This window comes from Lygodium microphyllum, chromosome 12 (genome assembly GCF_053477565.2).
Source record: "Lygodium microphyllum isolate KBCC chromosome 12, Lygodium_microphyllum_v1.1.10, whole genome shotgun sequence".
NCBI classification, from domain to species: domain Eukaryota; kingdom Viridiplantae; phylum Streptophyta; class Polypodiopsida; order Schizaeales; family Lygodiaceae; genus Lygodium; species Lygodium microphyllum.
Genome location: NC_141146.1, coordinates 5,403,864 through 5,424,048, shown reverse-complemented (window position 1 = coordinate 5,424,048; position 20,185 = coordinate 5,403,864). Strand labels below are relative to the sequence as shown.

The following is a 20,185-nucleotide window of genomic DNA, read 5'->3' as shown; positions in this document are numbered from 1 at the left end:
TGTTGAAACTTCAGCATTTGAAGAGCTGAAAGAAAAGTTGACTTCAGATCCTTTGCTTATATTACTAGATCTTAGAAAGTCATTCATGGTATAGTGTCATGCTTGTGGTGATTGTTGGGAAAATGCATTACATGCTGGTTAACCTCCTAAACAACCCCAAAACATGCTCAATTAATTAAATTACCGAAGCTTTCATTAAAAGAAACATGATCTTAGAGAGTGTATGTGTCCCATAAGCCAAACTCTAATTTAAAAGAAACACGATCCTAGAGAGTGTATGCGTCCCATAAGCCAAACTGTAATTTGGGAAGGCCCAGCCCCCTAGAAATAGACAAGCTACCCACCACTCAGCCTTAATCTTGTTTTCCTGGCTTGTAGGTGCCTTCTTTATGCTGTCCACACCCTGTTTACGGAGGATATCTCAGCTGGAGTTGCTGCCCATTGCTATCTACTTTTTAGCACCTGCTAATCAGCCTTTTGCAATTGTCCATCATCCCTACCAGCTAGTGACTGCTGTTTGAGGCTGGAATAGCATGCACTACTGCTTCTACACCTCTTGGAGCTGTGGTACAGCCTGTCAGCCTGCCACCTTGCTGTCCACATCAGTAGCACTGCTGCATTTACATGTTTTCTGCACTGGCTGCTTGCCACTCCAGCAACAGTGCTGCACTCTATAGTCTGCAGGTTGCATACAGCTGCCATCTTATCACTGCTGCCTGCGTTTGCAGATTTCTAGCATCTGAATATCAATCTGAGAGTGATCTGGCTTCACACAGCTGCGTTTGCTACCCCTAGACACCTTGGGATCCGTCGGAGTACAATACTCTCTTCCGCTCATACTCTTTGCCCCGGTCCTTGAGACGAGTTCATGTGAGAGTGCACAATGGAAGAAGAAGCACGAACACACACACACACAGAGCAGAGCAGAAAATGAAGGAAGAAATACTACAAGAAGAATGCTGAATACAATGATGAGGACTGATCAGTCCCTGCACACACAACCCCGGAGAGTCATTGAGGGCACTGGATCAGGCTGAGATGACGACGGTAGCACCACCCAATGTTGGAGAGTGTTAGAGAGGAGAGTGCTGAAGATAATCTGAAGAAGTGAATATGAGCCATTAGTGAGGTGGCTATAAATAGCCAACACCCTTCAAATCTGGCTGACTGCTGGGCAGGAGGCCCTAAATCTGGCGGACTTAAATGCACAAAGATGGCTGCAATAAATGCAGTCCGATTGTTGAAAAGAATGGAGAAAATGATGATAAAAATATCTAGCAGTCGTGGAGCAATTTGGCATTGACCAAAGGGCAAAATCTACTGACAAACTAGGGAAATACACAAGAAATCCTAAAATGGGAGAATCGCACACTAAACTGTTGCAGCTCCCATGTCCTTGTTAGACTCTGATAGGAGCTCACGAGTCACAACTAGGAGATGACAGATTGACATGACTAAATTAGGTAGACTAACACCCACTCTTAGATCCTGGGAGTGTTTGAAGACCCAATAACCTTATGTGATGAAGCATAGAAGCTTGAGACAAAGGCTTTGTGAAGAGATCCATGGCATTGTCTGCTGTGGGACAGTAGGTCCCCTCCAACTTGAAATCCACGATCCACTCTCAAACATATTGATATTGAACCTCAATGTGCTTCGTGTGAGCATGAAACACTGGGTTCTTTGCCAAAGCAAGGGCACTTTGGTTGTCCACATGCAGCTCCATGGGTCTTGTTGGGTCTTGTTTGAGGAAAGCCAATCTCTGCCAACAGATGATGGAGCCAAACTACCTCCATGGCTGTAGAACAAAGGACATGGTGCTCAGCCTCTGTAGAAGAAAGAGCCATGGTAGGCTGCTTCTTACTGCTCCAAGAGATAGCTCTCGATCGAAGGGAGAAAGTGTAACTTGTAGTGGGCCATCTCCAATCCATATCACTTGCCCAATTAGAGTCACTCCATCCAGAAAGAGTAACCTCCTCTCTATACATAATCTCGTAGGACCAAGTCTCTTGTAAATATCAAAGAACGTGCCAGACTGCTCTCAAGTGATCATGTGTAGGAATCTTCATAAAAGAAGATAGCAAAGCCACCATAAAAGAGATGTTTAGCTGAGTATGAATAAGCCAGATCAAAGAGCCAACGAGGCATCTGTAACGGGTAACATCTTTAAGGGGATCTCCTACTGCCATAAGCTTGGACTCAGGGTCTATGGGACACGAAATAGGCTGACACTTGGCCATATCAGACTCCGAAAGAAGCTCAGAGATGTACTTGTGTTGGGACATAAAAATGCCTTATGCCATCTGATAGATCTCCAGTCTAAGGAAGAAGTGAAGGATCCCAAGATCTGTCATGTGAAACTCTTGTCTCAAAATCTACTGAGTTTGATCAACCTCCTGTGTAGAGCTCTAAGTGATGATAAGATCATCCATATACAAAATAATCAGAACACAGATGTCACCTGCAACCTTGTAGTAAAGGTTGGGTCATGTATTGATCGATGGAAGTCACTCCGTAAGAAGAATCGATCAATCCTCTGGTACCAAGCCCTGGTAGCTTGCTTCATGCCATAAAGGGCCTTCTACAACTTGTAGACATGGTCCTCCTTCCCTTGCACAGGAAAATTTGGAGGCTGGGAAACATAAATGTCTTCCTCTAGGATGCCATTCAAGAAAGTAGACTTGACGTCCGATGCAAGCTTGCTCCACAACTTTTGCCGCAGTCTTCAACTTGTAAACATGTACGAGAACAGATTCTTGTAAACTCATAAAGAGAAAAGATATGGCTCGAGAGTTGAGCCGATCTCATAAGGAAGCACAGTCTATAGAGGACCCATTAGCTGGATCCTCTTGGGGATGGGGAATAGGTGAAGAAACGAGCTCCCAAAGATCAAGGGTGTCGAGTATACACTCCACCTTGGAGGACCTCAAGGAGTAGTTGGAACCATCCAATTTGTCTTCTTTGGGCATAGAAGGGAGAACAAGCACTTGAATAGAGGGTATCAAGGGAGACATCTTCACTTAAGATGGGGCCTTCACTTCAGATGGGGTCCGCTTTGATAGATGAGTAGAAGAAGGATGGGTTTGAAGAGAACCCTCCCGTTGTTGGTAATCACGAAACTCCCAATAATCATGTCTCCGCTCTCAGATGAATGGTGTGAGATAAGCTCCTTGTTTGAGTCATCAAAGCTTTGAAATTGGTAAGACATCTTCCAAATCTGTAATCACTCGGAAAGCTGCAACACAAGATAGGAATCAAGTAACAGAATGTGCTTCTTTTGTTGCTTGCATCAAAAGATGCTGTCACCTGAGGAAGAGAGAGAGAAAAAAGTTGACTCCTAGGGAAGAAAAGCTGCTGCCACCCCACCAGATGATGCTGCCTCCTCCTGAGATGATGTTGCCTCCTCTTGGATGGTTGCATTTGCAGCAAAACGTAGATTGTACTGCCAAAAAGTTGATGCCTCCTTTACAAAATGCTGTGTTTGCAGCAAACGCAAGGGCTGAAAGCTGCATTTGATGGTTTGGGCTCCTTTGCAAGAGATCTCACCTCTGTGCTCTCAGTTAGGTTCTAATAACATGTGAGAATGCGCGAAGGAAGAAGAAACATGAACATATATATATATATATATATATATATATATATATATATATATATATATATATATATATATAGAGAGAGAGAGAGAGAGAGAGAGAGAGAGAGAGAGAGAGAGAGAGAGAGAGAGAGAGAGAGAGAGAGAGAGAGAGAGAGAGAGAGAGAGAGAGAGAGAGAGAGATGGCGCCGCCTGCTCATACCGCCCTGCCGACAGTCGTCTGACCTGTCGGCCCTGCCCGTCACTCTTGGTCGTTTCGCACTCCGACTCTTCCTGCGCCCGTCTGGCCCGTCGGGCGACTTGTCGTCAGTCGTCTGACCCGTTCCACTGTCGCCCGCTTCAATTGCGGGCTCTGCGCCTGGTTCGCGCCCGTCCGCCCTGTGCGTCAGGGTTTCGGCCCACGCCTAATACCTGCCCTGGGCCGCCGCCGACTCTCCAGTCCTGCCGTCGGACCTGGGCCCTGTTGAACGTCGCCTCCCCTGCCTTGGTTCGTCGACTGTCCAGCCCTGCCGTCCTCTGCCCCCCCTGTGGTTCGCCCTCTTGCACGTGCACTGTCAGGGTTGTGCCCTGTCACTCGCGTGATTGGGACAGGCTACGACTGAAGCCGCTTGTCCAGTGCATGTCCTGTTTTCCCTGAGAGAGAGAGAGAGAGAGAGAGAGAGAGAGAGAGAGAGAGAGAGAGAGACGCTGCCCTCGCCAGTCAGCCACCGTGGTCGGCGCCCCAGACTTTTAACGCCTGCAACCTGTTCGTGTGATGTCCTGAGGGTCGTCCTCCGCCGTGTGCGAAACCAGCTTACAGGGGTGCAGATTTCTAACTCAGCCGACAGTGATCTGCACTGTGCGTCAGTCCTCCTTCGAGATCAGCTCGTCATACAAGATGGCTGGTTTGGATCTGGATTTCATAGACCAAACGGTGGCAGCACTTGGCCCGGATTCTGATGCTGAGGAACCGGAGGATATGGTTCCGTGCACTGACGAGATGCCCCCGGTTCCTGACATCCAGCCTGCGGGTAAACGTACCAAGCATACCTCGGAAGAGATAGGTGTTATTCAGGATCGTTCCATGCGCAGGTTGCTTCGGATTCTGTGGACTCTCAGGAGGTGGACTGGGAGCATCTGCTGGAATTTGCCAACACTCTGCTTGGCGAATATGTTCAACATAATCAGGAAGCCTTCTCTGACTCTGCACCTGACGATGTTCTGGAAGCTACCGTTGACCCAAAAACTGTCCTACGCTCCTTTTCGGTGTTTTATGATCGCGCTGTGATACTCTTCTTCACTGGTCGAATCCCGCTGCTTTCCCGTATTCGCCAATGGCTGCAGAGTCTGCTACAAGGGGAATGTGTTGAAGAGATTTTTGTTGGGTCCCGAGGTTTTTTTGAGGTCCTCTTGAAAACTGAGACGCACCGTGCTGCTCTCCTGTCTAAACTGCCTTTGTTTTTTGATCGTCGGTTGGTTCATGTGGTTCCATGGCGCCCGATGGAAGATTTTCAGCGCCTCCTGCAACGTGAATGCCCTGTGTGGGTAGAAGTGGAAAATTGTCCGGCTGTTTATTGGCCGCTATTGAAGGATGCTATGGCCGCTGTGGGCACGGTTCTGGTCCCTCCTAGTCTCAGGGCTGTGAATCGCAACCGCTTGTGCATGTTATGGGATACTGCAAGGAAAAGGCCTGCTTGGTTACGTCTCAATTGCTCTGGCATGCATCCCTTACACTTTCGTTTGAAATGGGGCAATTTTGCAGGCCATTGCTTTTCCTGTGGACAGTTGGGGCACTTTATGGCCGAATGCCCAGAGCAGCAACACATTTCAGATGCGGGCCATGTTGCTCCACCCATGGAAGATATGGTGTGTGATGCTCCGTCGCTGGATACTATCCACCCGCCCCAAGTTCTGGCCAAAGGTAAACAACAGGTTTCGGATTTGGATTCCCGTGCCACTGATTGGGTTGAAGTACGTGCAAAAAAAGACAACAGGATTGTTGCTGGCATGGAGAGTACTGTGCCTACTACCTCACAAGATTCCATGCGTACATATATGCGCAGGAAGGAAATGTTGTCTTCCGAGCGCTCTGCTCCTGCTATGGTTTCCTCAACCCCCCGCCGTCCTCAGCCCGCCAGGAAAATGTATTCGGATCGTCTAAAGGGTCCACCTGCAAAGCTGGCTTTTGATACCAGAGGCAACGTCATTACCCCGTGGGACCGTCGTTATCCACGTTCCAACCCCAAGCAAGCAGATATGCCGTCTACTTCCAAATCTGGTCCTCAGAACTCTTTTGCGGTGTTGGCGGATTTCTTGGATGAGGGAGTCCTGGACATTCTCGCCGACAAAGTCAAATCGAGGCAAGCTGTGCCTCGTACCTGATTGTGTTTTGCATACACATGAAAATAGCCACGTGGAATGTGCGAGGAATTTGTTCTCGACACAAGCAACATGCCATGTGGACTGCATTGTATGAGAATCAGTGGGATGTCCTGTGCGCTGTTGAGCACAAGAGTCACGGTGACGCCGGAAAAGTTGTGGATTGCCATGGCTTTCGTTTGTTCTATGCAGGAACACAGGCCATGCATTATTCGGGTGTGCTCATGATTGTACATGCCAAATATCAGCCTGTTCTTATTAAAAATGATGTTCATGGCCGCTTTTTGGTGGTTGAAATTTTATTCGAAGGGAAAATCTTATGGTTACTTGGTCTCTATGCTCCGAATGATTCGTTATCTCGCCGGGAGCTTTGCCAGACTTTGCAGACTTCCTTGTCACTTGGCAGACGGGGCTTCTTCATGGGGGATTTCAATATGTGTGTTGATTCTTCCCAGTCCACATCGGAGCACTCGGTAATGGATGCGCCGGAAAGTCGTATGTGGCATGAGTTGGCTCTTGCTGTCCTTAAGCAAGATCTCTGGTCCTGGCTACACCCGTCTTCTACAGGATTTACTTTCCATTCGGCCCAGTATGCAACAACATGGTCGCGGTTGGACCGTATATATATCATGCAGAATGATGATTTTCTGCCTGAGATGCTCGAAATAAAAGTGTTGCAGCAATATGCCTTGTCGGACCATTTCTCTCTGCAGTTCGAGTTGCTTGCACAACCCATTGCACCTTTCAAGCAATTTCTGGAGAGACTCCCTTTGCGTTTCAATTCGTCCTACTTGAAGCATGCAATTTTTTAGGGCTATATGCAGCAATTGCTTGACAGATTCTTCTTGGACTTTTCCTCTCAGGGCACTGCGTCATTTGAAAGATTGCTCTCTAATGTGCAGCGGGTTGCTCGGCAGTATGGGATCTATCATGCCTCTCTTTGTCGGCGCCGTCGACAGGCAGCGGAGGACCTGTTGGTTTTGGTTCGCTCCCTGCTGGTGGACACTCCGGATGATGCATTTCTGCTTGCACTGGCCATGTGGGTGGCCGATCTTATTAAAGAATTCCAGTTAAAATCGTATCAGCAGGCCAAATTGCAATATCTGACAGAGACTTTGCAAGATAGTGCATGTCAGACCCATAAGTTCTTTCGAGCTCTCCATGCCTCTCCTGCTTGAGAGAATATGACCAGACTCGAGGATGCAGAAGGCCACCTTATCCTGGATCCACAGACTATTGTGCATATGTGCAGGAATTATTTCCGTGACCTTCTCGGTTCCGCTTCTCCACCTTCAGCCCAAATTACTCAGGCCCGTTCGGTTTTTTATGACCTGGTCCGCAATGAGCTTCCGCAGGACATGCAAGCTACTATGGAGTCAGATATTGGTGAGGCAGAGGTTATGGACGTCTTGTTACACTTGCCCAAAGATAAAAGTTTGGGTTGGGATGGTCTCACCAATGAGTTCTTTGAAGCTTTCGCTACCCAACTGGCGAAACCATTGCAGGCTTTGTTTCAGCAGGTGTGGGAAACGGGGATCATGCCTCCCTCATGGAAACAAGGACTTATTAAACTGCTTCCAAAAGTTCCTTCGCCATCTAAGTTGATATAGTGGCGCCCAATTTCTTTGATGGGTTCAATGTACAAAATCTTTTCCAAAGTAATGGCGAATCGGCTCCATAACCATCTCCCTGCCCTTGTGCACCCTCTCCAGTATGGTTTCATTAAGGGCCGAAATATTCTACACAATGTTTTGAATGCCCAATTGGCCATTGATTATGCCAGGCATTCTAATCAGGAGGTAGTACTGATTCAACTGGACCTGGAAAAGGCTTTTGACTATCTGGACTGGTCTTTCGTTGCTGAACTTATGTCTGCTATGGGCTTTGGTGCTCAGATGTCTCGTCTAATCTACACCATTAGTGCTGCGGCGTCTTCGCGAGTCATGCTAAACGGAGGTGTTACTGAGCCATTTGTCCTTGCCCGTTCTGTCAGACAGGGGTGCCCTTTGAGCCCTTTATTCTTTGCCCTTGCGACACATCCAGTTCTTTCCATGTTATCACATATGGCCGCCTCTTCTCAGTTGGCCGGACTGTCGCTTCCTACAGGACAGCACTTCATTAGCCAATCCCTGGCGGATGATACCTTTATGATTTTGCGTGCGGACAAGGATAACCTTCGAAAAGCATTGGATGTTTGGGGTCTCTTTGGTCAGGCGTCAGGCCTTCGTATCAATGCGCTCAAATCAACCATTCTAAGCTGCACGGAGTCGGATTTGCAGTCCTTGGACTGTCAGGGTCTGGTTGTTCCTCGTGGCTCCATTGTCAGGCATCTTGGATACCCTTTGGGTGTTGATGTTCCCCCAAAGCAGCTTCTGCAGTGGATTTCTCAGAAAATGGTGGCTAAGTTTATGTATTGGAAGTCTCAGGCCTGGCCCTTCCATGTTCGCCTCAAAGTAGCCCAGATAATTATGTTGCCAATGCTCACATATTTCTTGCCATTGTTGCCCTGGACTACTACGACTCTGAATGCTCTTACTCAGTCTATTCGCTTCATGCTATGGAAGAAGGACTCATTGCATGCAGGTATTTCCTAGATCTCGTGGTCGCATGCGTGCACCCCCAAACGCATGGGTGGCGGAGCTATTTTAGATGCCCAAACTCACATGCAGGCACTTCGTTGGTCTCTTTTCCGCGCCATGTGCTCGGATCATCATCCGTGGGTCGCTATAGCCCGTTATTTCCTTGAGGGCCATGGGCTTCTGCATGGCAATACCCAAATCCGGAGTTCTTGGTGGCATGTTCTTAATGCTGATTCGTGGTTCTCCAGTTCTTCTTCATCGCTGCTTACTCATTTGGTATGTTCCTGGAAACACGTCCTTCAAAAGGCTCAGTGGCATCCAACGGAGGATCGCTTGGCTACTAACTCTTTTCAATTGGAATTACTGGCAGTCTCGCGTTTACTTTCGTGGGAAGGTAAACATGAGCTTAGACCACAATTCAACCGGATGGCACGTTTGGGCTTGTCTTCGGTTGCGGATGCCACCCTTGCCAGTCGCAATGTGCTTATATCGTTTCGTACAGCTAGGAGGCTTTTCAGGATCCCTCGTGGATATAGGCCTTTATGGGAACAGCTTTTGACGGTGCTCCAGAGCAGACAACCCTTTCCTGCTCTTGCATCGGATCATCCCTGGCAGGATTGGGACCTACAAGGCCGGCTGAATTTGAGCAAAGCTTCTGCTAACCAAGTGTATCATCTTCTGATTAAAGATCATCAATGGCTAGTTACTAAAGCGAATGCTTTATGGGGATTGCGTAAATCCCGGTCATGGTGGAGGGCAACTGTGATGGAGGGCTGGTTGAACAAGACACCCTTTAAATATAAAGTCTTTCTTTGGAGAGTGATGATTGGGGGTCTTCCGCTTGCTTCGGCTCTTTCCAAGCGACGAATCTCCAATGGCACCTGTTTCTTTTGCACCACTACTATGGAATCCGCCCGCCACTGATTTATTTCTTGCCCCGTCGCTAAGAAAGTCTGGTTATTTTTGTCGGCTGTTTGGCGAGGGGTGGTTGGTATCACCCTGTGCCCCTTTGATTGGGTTTTTGGCCAGCCCAAATACTCTACTCCTGCACAGCCACATATGAAGCTCATGTATCACTTTCTTCGATACTGGGGCTGTTGGCATAACTGGACCATTCGGAATGCTTTTCTGTTTGACTCCGCCTATAATGTTCAGCGGCATATTGTGAGGCTTAAGGGCCTCTTGTATTGGCAGTTAGCTCTTCTCCATCGTTCTGATTTGCTCTCTACGGAGGACTTCCGTCCCTGGCATATGGCAATTTCCTCCGCATCCTTGCCATGACATTGTAACTTGTAGTACTTAGAACCTCTTCACATGATGGCTTGGATTGTCGTCATGTATCTTGTAATCAAGTAATCTTGTATTTTTTTCGTAATTAATACAATTACCTTTTACGAAAAAAAAGAGAGAGAGAGAGAGAGAGAGAGCACTAGATCAGGCTGAGATGATGAAGGCAGCACCCAATGTTGGAGAGTGTTGGAGAGGAGTGTGTTGAAGATAACCTGCAGAAGTGAACATGAGCCATCAATGAGGTGCTATAAATAGCCAGCACCCTCCAAATCTGGTTGACTGCTGCTGCAAGAGGCCCTAAATCTGGCCGACTGCAGCAAATGCACAAAAATGGCTGCAATAAATGTAGTCCGATTACTGAAAAAAATGGAAAAAATTATGACAAAAATATCCAGCAGCCGTGGAGCAATTTGGCATTGACTAGAGGGGAAAGCCTCATGATAGACTAGGGAAATACACAAGAAATGTACCTAAAATGGGAGAAATGCACATTAAACTGCCAGAGCTGCCATGTCTCCATCAAACTCTGATAGGAGCTCACAACCAAGAGATGACAATGACATGACTAAATCAGGTAGACTAACAATTCAAGGGCTAGTCTTCACCTTTCATAGTGTGTCCGCTGCATTGAGCATTGTTTCTATTCATTTGTTATTCATCTTTGTAGTCATTGTTTTTGTCTTAACAGTAACCCTAACGAGGTTTCTTTATCACTTTGTGCGTTTGTTATACGATTACGTTTGTATTTTGTAGATGAGCATTTCTTGACATGATATTAGGGCTAGGTGCTTACCGAAGAGACCTAGGTCCTTGATTTGAAAACTGTGTCTTTAGAAACAAGAACTATAGAGGGAGGATGGCATCAAACACTTCTGCAATGGCTTAGTCTCCAAAGTAGCCATTGCTGAGAATTGAGCAGGAGTGGGCTCCACATCCTACTTTATAAGGTTCCAAGACAAGTGGAGATACTTCGGGTTATCTTGAAGCTATCAAGGAGCTGTAGCTGATCATGGCTCACAGAACCAAGAAGATCAAAGAGCTTGATGAAAGAGTAGCCTTTTGACAATATATACTCAATGAAGGTATAATTAATTCTTTCTTGTCAAATATTACACATAAATTTGATGATGCTACAGGGCTGTTGAGACCTTCGTTAGGGATTCTCTTCTCTTGGAGAAAGAGATTCAGAGTATGTCTATCACTTTCAGATTATTCCTACTACTCCGATCCAAGGCATACAAGTTTCCACTTTTGTTCCTTCCTCCTCTTTTACTTCACTGCCTTTATAGCATTTTGGTAAAAATAAAGCTGAAGCTAGAGTGCCATATACTGATCATGGTAAAAGTCCTCTTGAAGATCCATTTTTGTGTGTTAATACACAAAGAGTTGATTATAAGAATAAGATTGGTAACTCTTCTTCTCCTTCCTCCCCTTCGAATTATGCTTTTGAAAGTTAGAATGAGTATGGTGTTTCATCTTCTATGCATTCCACATCATCATCTTTATTTCAATTTCCTTTATTAAATCAACAAAATCAAATTAATGCATTTTGATAATCATTTATACCATAGTTTCAAAACGCACCCATCCCATCCATTTCTATCATTGCATCGCCTTTACCATTCATACCATTTACATTTCCATTTTAGACTCTGCATGCCATTGCACACACAACACCGGAGGTTTCTTCAAACATAGGCACAACCTTTAGGACATCTACATTTTCAATTCTTGGTGGTGCTCATACACCTTTGGGGGAGGCTTAGCCTCTACCTTACACACCTTTGGGATACTCATAGCATGGTTACCTTCTACTGCTTATCCAATTGTGGACCAGTTGATACGACAGTTTGCTACCATGGCAATTCCTAGTGGACCATCTAGTTATGCTACTGTGCCTTAGTTGACAGTTGGGCAAGGTTTGAGAGTCCCCGTGCTTGCTCCACAAGTAATTGTGGGTTCCTCTTCACCTATTCTTGTCTATCCACAATATCCCCCTCCCTACCCTTACTATCCACCTTACCCTCAAACACCTCATAGTTCTTCATCCTTATTAGACATGTATGCTTTCATTGACAAGACTTGCTCTAATGGGTCTAACTATACCACTTGGTCCAAATCTAATGAGATATGTTCTTCACTCTTAGAACTTGTGGGACCTTGTCCAAGGTTTGAAACCCCAACTAGACCCATGCCTTGTTTCACCAAAGCTTGTTTGCTCATGGAAGGTTAGAAATGCCTCCGCTATCATCGAGTTGATGCAAAGTCTCTTAGTTAAATTCCAATCATAGATACCACACTTTGACCTAGCTTCAAAGTGGTGGAAACACTTGACTGATGGCTATGTGGCTCGTGATAGAACTTGTTGTATAAACCTCGACCATGAGCTCAAAAAATTCAAAATCATTGATTGGGATGACCTTACGGTCAAGTTGGTTGAGTATTGATGACTTCTTGCTGAATTCTCCACTGTAGGGGCTCCTAAGTCCCTTGATGATGAGGTTGCTTTGTTCCTAAACAAGCTGCCTAAAAAATACTTACATTTTGTGTAGCAAGTGATCTCATAGCCTACTACACCTATGTTCTATGAACTTGAATGTTAGCTATTGAATTATGCTTGGTTGTTTGACTAGTTTCATAGTACTTCCTTTGTAGAGGGGGTTCTTGTTGTCTCTTCTCAGAAGGGACACACACATGTAGAGCATACATATAGCTAAGAAGACACAAGGACAACATTCAATGTTTGTGTGAGATGTTAATTTCTTGACTTGGGTATAAAATTTATAATGATATATTTGTAGGTGTAGAGATAAAAAGGAAAGGGACACAGGAACCAATAATGTTAATTCCTTGACTTGGGTATACAATTTATAATGATATATTTGTAGGTGTAGAGATAAAAAAGAAAGAGACAGAAGAACCAATAATGATCCACAAAAAAGTGGCTGACCAAATAGATAAGCATCTATTATTTTGTAAGTCTTGTGGGAACAATTGTCATGGCACCATCACCATTTTTTCCATTACAAACAGTAATGTCAAATTTGTTTGCACCATACCCTACTGTCAATAATGTGGAGATGGCACACTCCGAGGTCTGTATGTCCCCTTGTCCAGCAATTACAAGGATGGAATGGTGCACTATCCTCTATAGCCCATTTGAAGCAAGGACTACATTTAAGACATATCAATGTAGTGCATCCTTCTCTTAATTGCTAGAGGTACACTATAGCAAAATGTTGTAGGTTGATAAAGAGAGCACATATGTGGAATATGATGTCTTGATGGTTTAGTTACCTAGCACCAATGCAATACTTGGGTTTCATCCTATATTCTCTTGTAGAGTAGTCACATAGATGGAAACTCTTCCAATGTAATATACCTTGCAGATCGCCTGCTTAGGTGAGGGAAATATTACCTACAGCTTTGCCTCCATATCATCCATGGCAGAGCTCATTGAGTAGGCTGTGGAGGATAGTAGTGTGCTCAAGGCTGAAAGGTTGGAGTTTGTGTGTGACACAAGTAGTACAATAGCAAGACAGCAATGTGTGTTCTCAAAGACAAAGAGCTAGGGTAAATATGACTAATTTCTACATATAATTATAAGAAACTGAAAGTAATAGCTATGCTCTTACCATTTATTTGTTAGTTATGCTTAAAAGCCTTAAGCCAGGAAAAGTCAAACAACTGCAAGGGTCAGCTGGTAGATCACTCAAAAATATGTAAGTGTGTCATGTGGAAGGGATCTTTAAATCTTATCCAAGAATAAGTAAACCAAGGCTCCCTCCAAGGCATCTCCCTTTCCAATGAGTCATTGATTCTCAACCGATATACAAATCACTTGCTTAAGGAGAACTTCAAATTACACCCTTGGTTTTGGGCCTTGGCCTTGGGTCCCTTACAACAAGGTAGGGATCGAAGGCCTAATTGATCAGGAAGTTTTGAGATGGCTGCTAGATCAAGGCTATAAAGTGATCCCCAAAGGATATATATTCTAGCTATTAGGAATTCCTATGGTATTAAATGTCACCGTCAATAAAAGATGGACAATCAATAAAGTTGTGTCAAAATATGGATATGATAAATGGGCTTCGACTTAATATGTTTGGTAGAGTTGTAGTAATAAAATATTTAACGGTCCCCTATGCAGTTCACTTACTGTCCATGGGAATGGCGTGTTTAACCAATTGGTAGTTATATTCAAATGGAATTTCTGCTTGGAAAGCGAAAGATCCAAAGAGACAAAATCATGAAAGAAAAGTTGTCATAATTTCTTACGTGTTTATAGTTGTAAATAAGCAATTGTGAAGTTGTTAGCTAACAAGATTTACCTGTTTCAGCAAGAACTGCACCAAAAGATGGAGATCGGTTGGTGAATTTTGCAAATACTATTGCAACAAATCTGAATGGCGCATTTTACATGTCCGAATATGCCCTTCCTTATTTGGTACCTGGTGAATCAAGTATCATCCATATTTCTAGCACTCGTGCTTTGCAAAGCGAACCTGGTACAGCTGCATATAGTGCCTCTAAGGCCGGTCTATGTGGATTAACGCATTCACAGGTACATAGCTTATATGGAGTGTGGTTGTAGTTAAATTTAAAATAATTTATTTGCAGTTCCATAGTTTTGGGGTTAGCAGTAAGAGGTAGAATATTTATGTGTCAACAACAGTTCTGGTGGTCAAACATAGTTATATACAATCTGACATGATGTTTCAAACTGCTGTTTAATTTTGTAACTTATATGATGCATATACACCAAGCATGTCAAAGACCACCGCAGAGGCCACCCAACTGTTAGTACTGTGTAATAGTTGCCTGCCTACTGCAGCTCGATCAATGAGTAATATCTTCCCCAAATCAGTCAGATGATTATCTGCATTAGCTAGTTGATCAGTCTTAGTCTGCAAACTACATTAGTAGGGATACAAAATAACAACAGATTACAGCCCCAATAGCCCATGTAGAGGTGGATAATTTGTCGGCAATGACCTTCCAGGTAGTATTAAAGAGTAAGAAGGCTGGGTATAACTGAATTGGGACTACTTGAAAAGGGTGTTTCCTAACTCTTCCATTATCCTCCTCTCACCAGCAGTCTTGCCCTCCCCCTCCCCACACAGCCACCAGCTCATCTGTCCCTACAGCCCGTCACACTTTCCCGAGACAGGCACAGCTATTACCACAGGAGTTCTTCCACGGTGGCCCGTGGTCCTACCTGAGAGTTGCGGAGCGCAGAGAGTTCCCACTACCTTTGGAGGTGGGGATCTTCGTGGTACGCAAGTCAAGGAGTGGCAAGGTCCATCTACTAGCACCTCTGGATGGACCAAACTACGTCTTCTTCCTTCAGTCCTCTCACTCAGGGGAACGGACGACGACACAGATAGAGGAGGAGGTGAAGAGTCAGGTGGTGGACCACATCTCCCAGTGGATGGGAGAAGGAGGACTAGCACTGTTTGCACAGCAATGGCCAGGTTGCATGATGGACATTAACTGGTGGGCTGGTGCCGAGGTCCCACACTTGAGCATTATCTTTCGAGCCCCTCCATAGTGGAGAGCTCCGATGGATGTGATTGAGTGGCCTCTAGCACAGGCGGCCCGTTTTTACCAGTGTACAGAGTCACGACTCTTAGCTTGGCTGATAGATGCATTGGTGGTACCACCTAGAGTATCTATCACCACCATGGTCCGCACCATGGGGGACTGGAGTTCGCCGTCGAGGCGTGCGGCAAAGCATATTCGCATGTCCCATAGTTCTTCCTCTTCATCAGTAGTTTCTACACCGAATAGATGCCTATTCGGTCAGTGACAGGTTTCCCCATGAGCTTACACCTTGCATCCTGGAATGTGAATAGTCTCCACTACAGTGGGGCACGTGGTTCCAGGGAAGTTGATTTTTCGGCAAGAGTTGTAGTCGGCCCTTGCTAGATGGATAGATATCCTACTTTTGTAGGAGCACAAGCTCACCCCCGCCCAGGCCCATCGGGTAGGGAAGGTTCTCCCAGGAAGGTCACACACTTACTGGGAGTATGCCATTGGTGCCCATGGCAGAAGTGGAGGCGTATACACCTCTATTGGCTCGAGCCTTACCGCCTGTGTACGAGATTATGGAGCGATTGTGGCAGGGAGGGTTCTATGGATTAGGTTGGATATTGGGGACTCGTGCCTCGAAGTCCTCAGTGTCTATGTCTCTACGGAGGTTAGGGCACGCAATAGGTTCTGGGTGGAGATCGTAGCAAGGCTCCCAAAGGTGGACTCTTGGATTGTTGGAGGAGACTTCAACAACCTGGAGACCCTAGAGGACCACTAGGGCAGAGACAGAAACTACCAAGGTATGGTAGGGGAGGAGGCATGGGAGGTCTTCATCCTCGCAGTAGGAGCACGCGATACTTGGAGGGATCCAGCTTTCCACAGGAGGGAGAGGTCGCAGGATTTCTCTTGGGGATACAGGCGGTTGGGCGGAGTTTTGTTGAAGTGGTGGACAGGTTCTATATGGGAGAGTGGGGGTGTTCTCGCGGAGGCCAGGTAGGGCAGTTAGTCGGTACCACTCTGTTTGATCACTGCCCGGTTCTCTTGGCACTTGACCGCTCAATGTCAGCCTTGGGTATACGATCTTGTCGGATATCTGACTCAATTTACAGGAGGGAGGAGGTGAAGAGGCAGATTGAGCAGCTTTGATCTAGGGAGTAGGGCAGAAGGGACAGGATCACAGAGGATGTAATGTGCCCGCTCCTCAAATCGCGGGACACGTCTTAGCAGTCCATCGAGAGATATATCTAGAAGACGCCGCCCGGCACTCCCAAGGAATGACACGGGGTTTACCAGCTAGGGTCTCTCGAGTCTGCCCCGCAACGGAACTTATCCGGCCGTTCCCACTAGGATCGACCTAAAGTCCAGGTTCCTAGTCAACATTATCTAAGGTCATAGACTGATTTTTTTCTAACCTTTCTCGTTAACATTTCCTTTGAGGAAAGCTCTCAGCTAACCGAGACCACCCTTCCGTAGGGTAGACCCATCGGTCCATCCACCACGCTTCCCTCGGGGGTTGTTTTAGTTATCTAATTACCTACCACATTATGTTTGACATATAAAGGCAGCTTCCTTAATTAATCCGTTAATCACAGGTTCCTTTACGTTATTTAGGCCACAGACACGAAGACAAGATAAAACAAGATCAAGCACTTCCTTAACTTATCTTCAGATTAATGTGTGTCTCCTGCCCATACAGGAGAATTAAGTGATTCTTTCTGCCTCCACAGAAAAATCCTTCCGTCTCTCGGCAACAACCCCGAGGGTTTACCTACCAAGATTCCGCCTTGTAACTAGTATCAAGGCCTTGAGATCCCATCTCGAGTCACGTAGAACACTTGTGTAGGGCCCGGAGGTATTGGGATTTACGGCCAAAGCTCCCACTGGCACCCAAGCGTCCTCCTACGTCAAGTAATTTCCACGGAGAGACCTCTCGCGACGGGTTCGGTCCACATTCCCGGCGCGGATTCACAACCCCCTTGATTAGGGTTTGGCGGTTCGCGGGGGGTAGCTAGCGCCATCCTCCCTTAATTATCCCTTTAGGAAATCAACCACAGCTGAAGCAACCAACTTAATAACAATTACTAGGAAAAACATCCCTTTTATTTCCACGGCAATCAGTCATCTCAGACCCGGCCATTCAATCATCAATCACAAACAACTTGGATTAGCACAAAACCACATCAACAAACAGTTGAATGCACAACCTCTTACTTCAAGGCGTCGCAATCCCATTGTATGCACAACCAGAATTTTAACTTGGATGTAACAAAACACTTGCTTAAGGGATTTACAACCTTGGGTCAACCGTCCATTTAGGGTTAGGTCATCAGCTTCAATTAAACTAGGAGCATATCCATTTGTGATAGTCCACAGCAAGATCGATAAAACAATTCGCAGGCAATTATACTTATTCCTAATGCACCGGATCCCGTGAAGATCTAGGTTTCTATCCATTGGAAACTATCATTTCATGTGTTTCATCTAGTCATGATCGCGAAACGTGAATTCTAAATGACTATTCATGCACTGAACTGGTTAAAAAAGCTATCATTTTATGTGAAATAAGGCGATAATCTTATCATTTTATGTGTGTAAAAGCTATCATTTCATGCATAAAATCTTGTGCGAATTCCAAACTCTACCGTTTCGCGCATGCAACTTAGTACTTAGAGTAAACAGAACCCTAAGACTCGTTCTTGTTCCTTGTACGTCCCCAATCCTTTCATCTCTAATACCTAATTAAAATCTGGGTTTGATTCGTGTTTGTTGCGTTGGTTGCTCCACTCGCCTCTCCAGCATTACCGGTGGCTTTGGCTCCTACGCTTACCGCGACCTTCTTCTTGGGACCCATTTGCCTCGCGGAGATTTGACAGTCCGGACCTTAACGGTTTTCGGGTCGACAGGTTCGGGTAGGAAAGACCACTGGATGGGGTCCTTCGCCGAGAGGGTGGTTTGGGTGTGGCTCCTTGCAACTTCTCACCAAATCTCACTCCCTCTCTCTCTCTCTCTCTCTCTCTCTCTCTCTCCCTCTTCTTTTCTCTTATTCCCCTACTCTTTCTCTCTCCTCCACTTCTTCTTTTCTCTTATTCCCCTACTCTTTCTCTCTCCTCCACTTCTTCTTTTCTCTTATTCTCCTACTCTCTCTCTCTCTCTCCTTCTCTTCTTTTTCTCTCCTTCCCTTCTTCTCTCCCTCTCCTCTTTCTCTCTTCTTCTTCTCCTTCTCCTTCTCTCTCTCCCTCTTCTTCTCCTTCTACTTCTCTTCTCTCTCCTTCCCTTCTTCTCTCCCTCTTCTCTTTCTCTCTTCCTATTCTTCTTCTTCTTCTCCTTCTCCTCTCTCTCCCTCTTCTTCTCCTTCTACTTCTCTTTTCTCTCCTTCCCTTACTTCTCTTCTCTCTCCTTCCCTTCTTTTCTCCCTCTCCTTTTTCTCTCTTCCTATTATTCTTCTTCTTCTCCTTCTCCTTCTCTCTCTCCCTCTTCTTCTCCTTCTACTTCTCTTTTCTCTCCTTCCCTTCTTCTCTCTCTCCTCTTTCTCTCTTCCTATTCTTCTTCTTCTTCCCCTTCTCCTTCTCTCTCTCCCTCTTCTTCTCCTTCTACTTCTCCTCTCTCCTTCCCTTCTCTCCCTCTCCTCTTTCTCTCTCTTCTTTTTCTTCTTCTCTCCTTTTTCTCCTTCTCCTCTTCTTCTTCTTCTTCTTCTTCTCCTTCTCTTCTTCTCTCCCTCTCCTCCTTCTACCTCTTCTTCTTCTTTTCCTTCCTACTCTCCCTCTTTTACAACGATCGTTGGAGGGGGCTGCTGGACAGGGTGACGTGCAGGGGGGTGGCATCTGTAGCAACCGGGGGAGGGGGGAGAGAGGGGAACCTGTATCTGACGAGCGGGAGGGGGGAGAGGGGAACGTGTATCTGACGAGCGGGAGGGGGGGTGGTCTTTATAGAGGGGGGGCGTAGTGGTCCGCCGCCACTTGGGCTGCATGCCCCTCCCCTTCTCCCACTTCACTCCCTCTCTCTCTCTCCCCGACGTACTGTCGGGGGGGAGGGAGAGGGAAAAAAATTTGAAAAAAAAAAGAAAAAGGGGGGGGGGGTGTTTTCCTATGGGGCACGGGGATATTACATCCTCTCCCCCTTAGAGGAATTGAGATGTCCTCATCTCGAATGCACTTAGGATTTATTGATAACTAGTTATCATTGGGTTTTAAAACTTGTGGGTTAGGACCCATCACGCTTCCGCTGTGCAACTCTGATTACTCAAATTCTCATCTTAAATAAACAACTTGCCATAACTCATAGGGTTCAATAGGATTTATTCCAAGTACAAGACTTATTACCTCAAGAGAATCTTTCTAGGATATCTAGTCATCCTCAAAGGTTACAACAAGCTCCAGGCCTTCATCATCATATGGTTCATGATATGAGCCAAAAGTAGAGTTTAGACGGCTTCGTTTGACCGCACGTTCCTGATTCTCAGGGTCCAACTCAGGACAATCTGTTTGGATGTGTCCTAGTTCATTGTAGTGGAAACATCGGTGGTTGGGGCATCTCTTACGGATGTGTCCTATCTCTCCGCACTTGTGACACCTCTTGTTTTGATCCCGTGAGTCATCTTCATCATAGTTGCCTGATTTAAGTTCTTGGATGATTGGATTTGCTCGGAGTAATGTGTCTTGCAAGTCCGTTGGGCACATTGATTCCAATCGAGTATTATGGGTGGATTCAACCCAGCACAGAACTTTGACACCTATTGTGTCATATCCATTGGGAGTGCATACTTTAGGAGTGAAACGAACTTTGAATAATATGCTTCAAGGGATAATCCTAGCTGCTTCAAGTCATAAAATTCATT

The 20,185-nt window shown here is 45.8% G+C and overlaps 1 protein-coding gene across 1 annotated transcript in view; it reads left to right on the top strand.

Moving 5' to 3' along the window:
* Positions 1–20,185, top strand: part of LOC148027419 (uncharacterized) — a 61,410-nt gene that overhangs the window by 31,747 nt on the left and 9,478 nt on the right. The window contains exon 4 of the mRNA XM_087689105.1: positions 14,160–14,383. Coding sequence (XP_087545231.1) covers positions 14,160–14,383 — 224 coding nt within the window. The remainder of the gene's footprint in view (positions 1–14,159; positions 14,384–20,185) is intronic.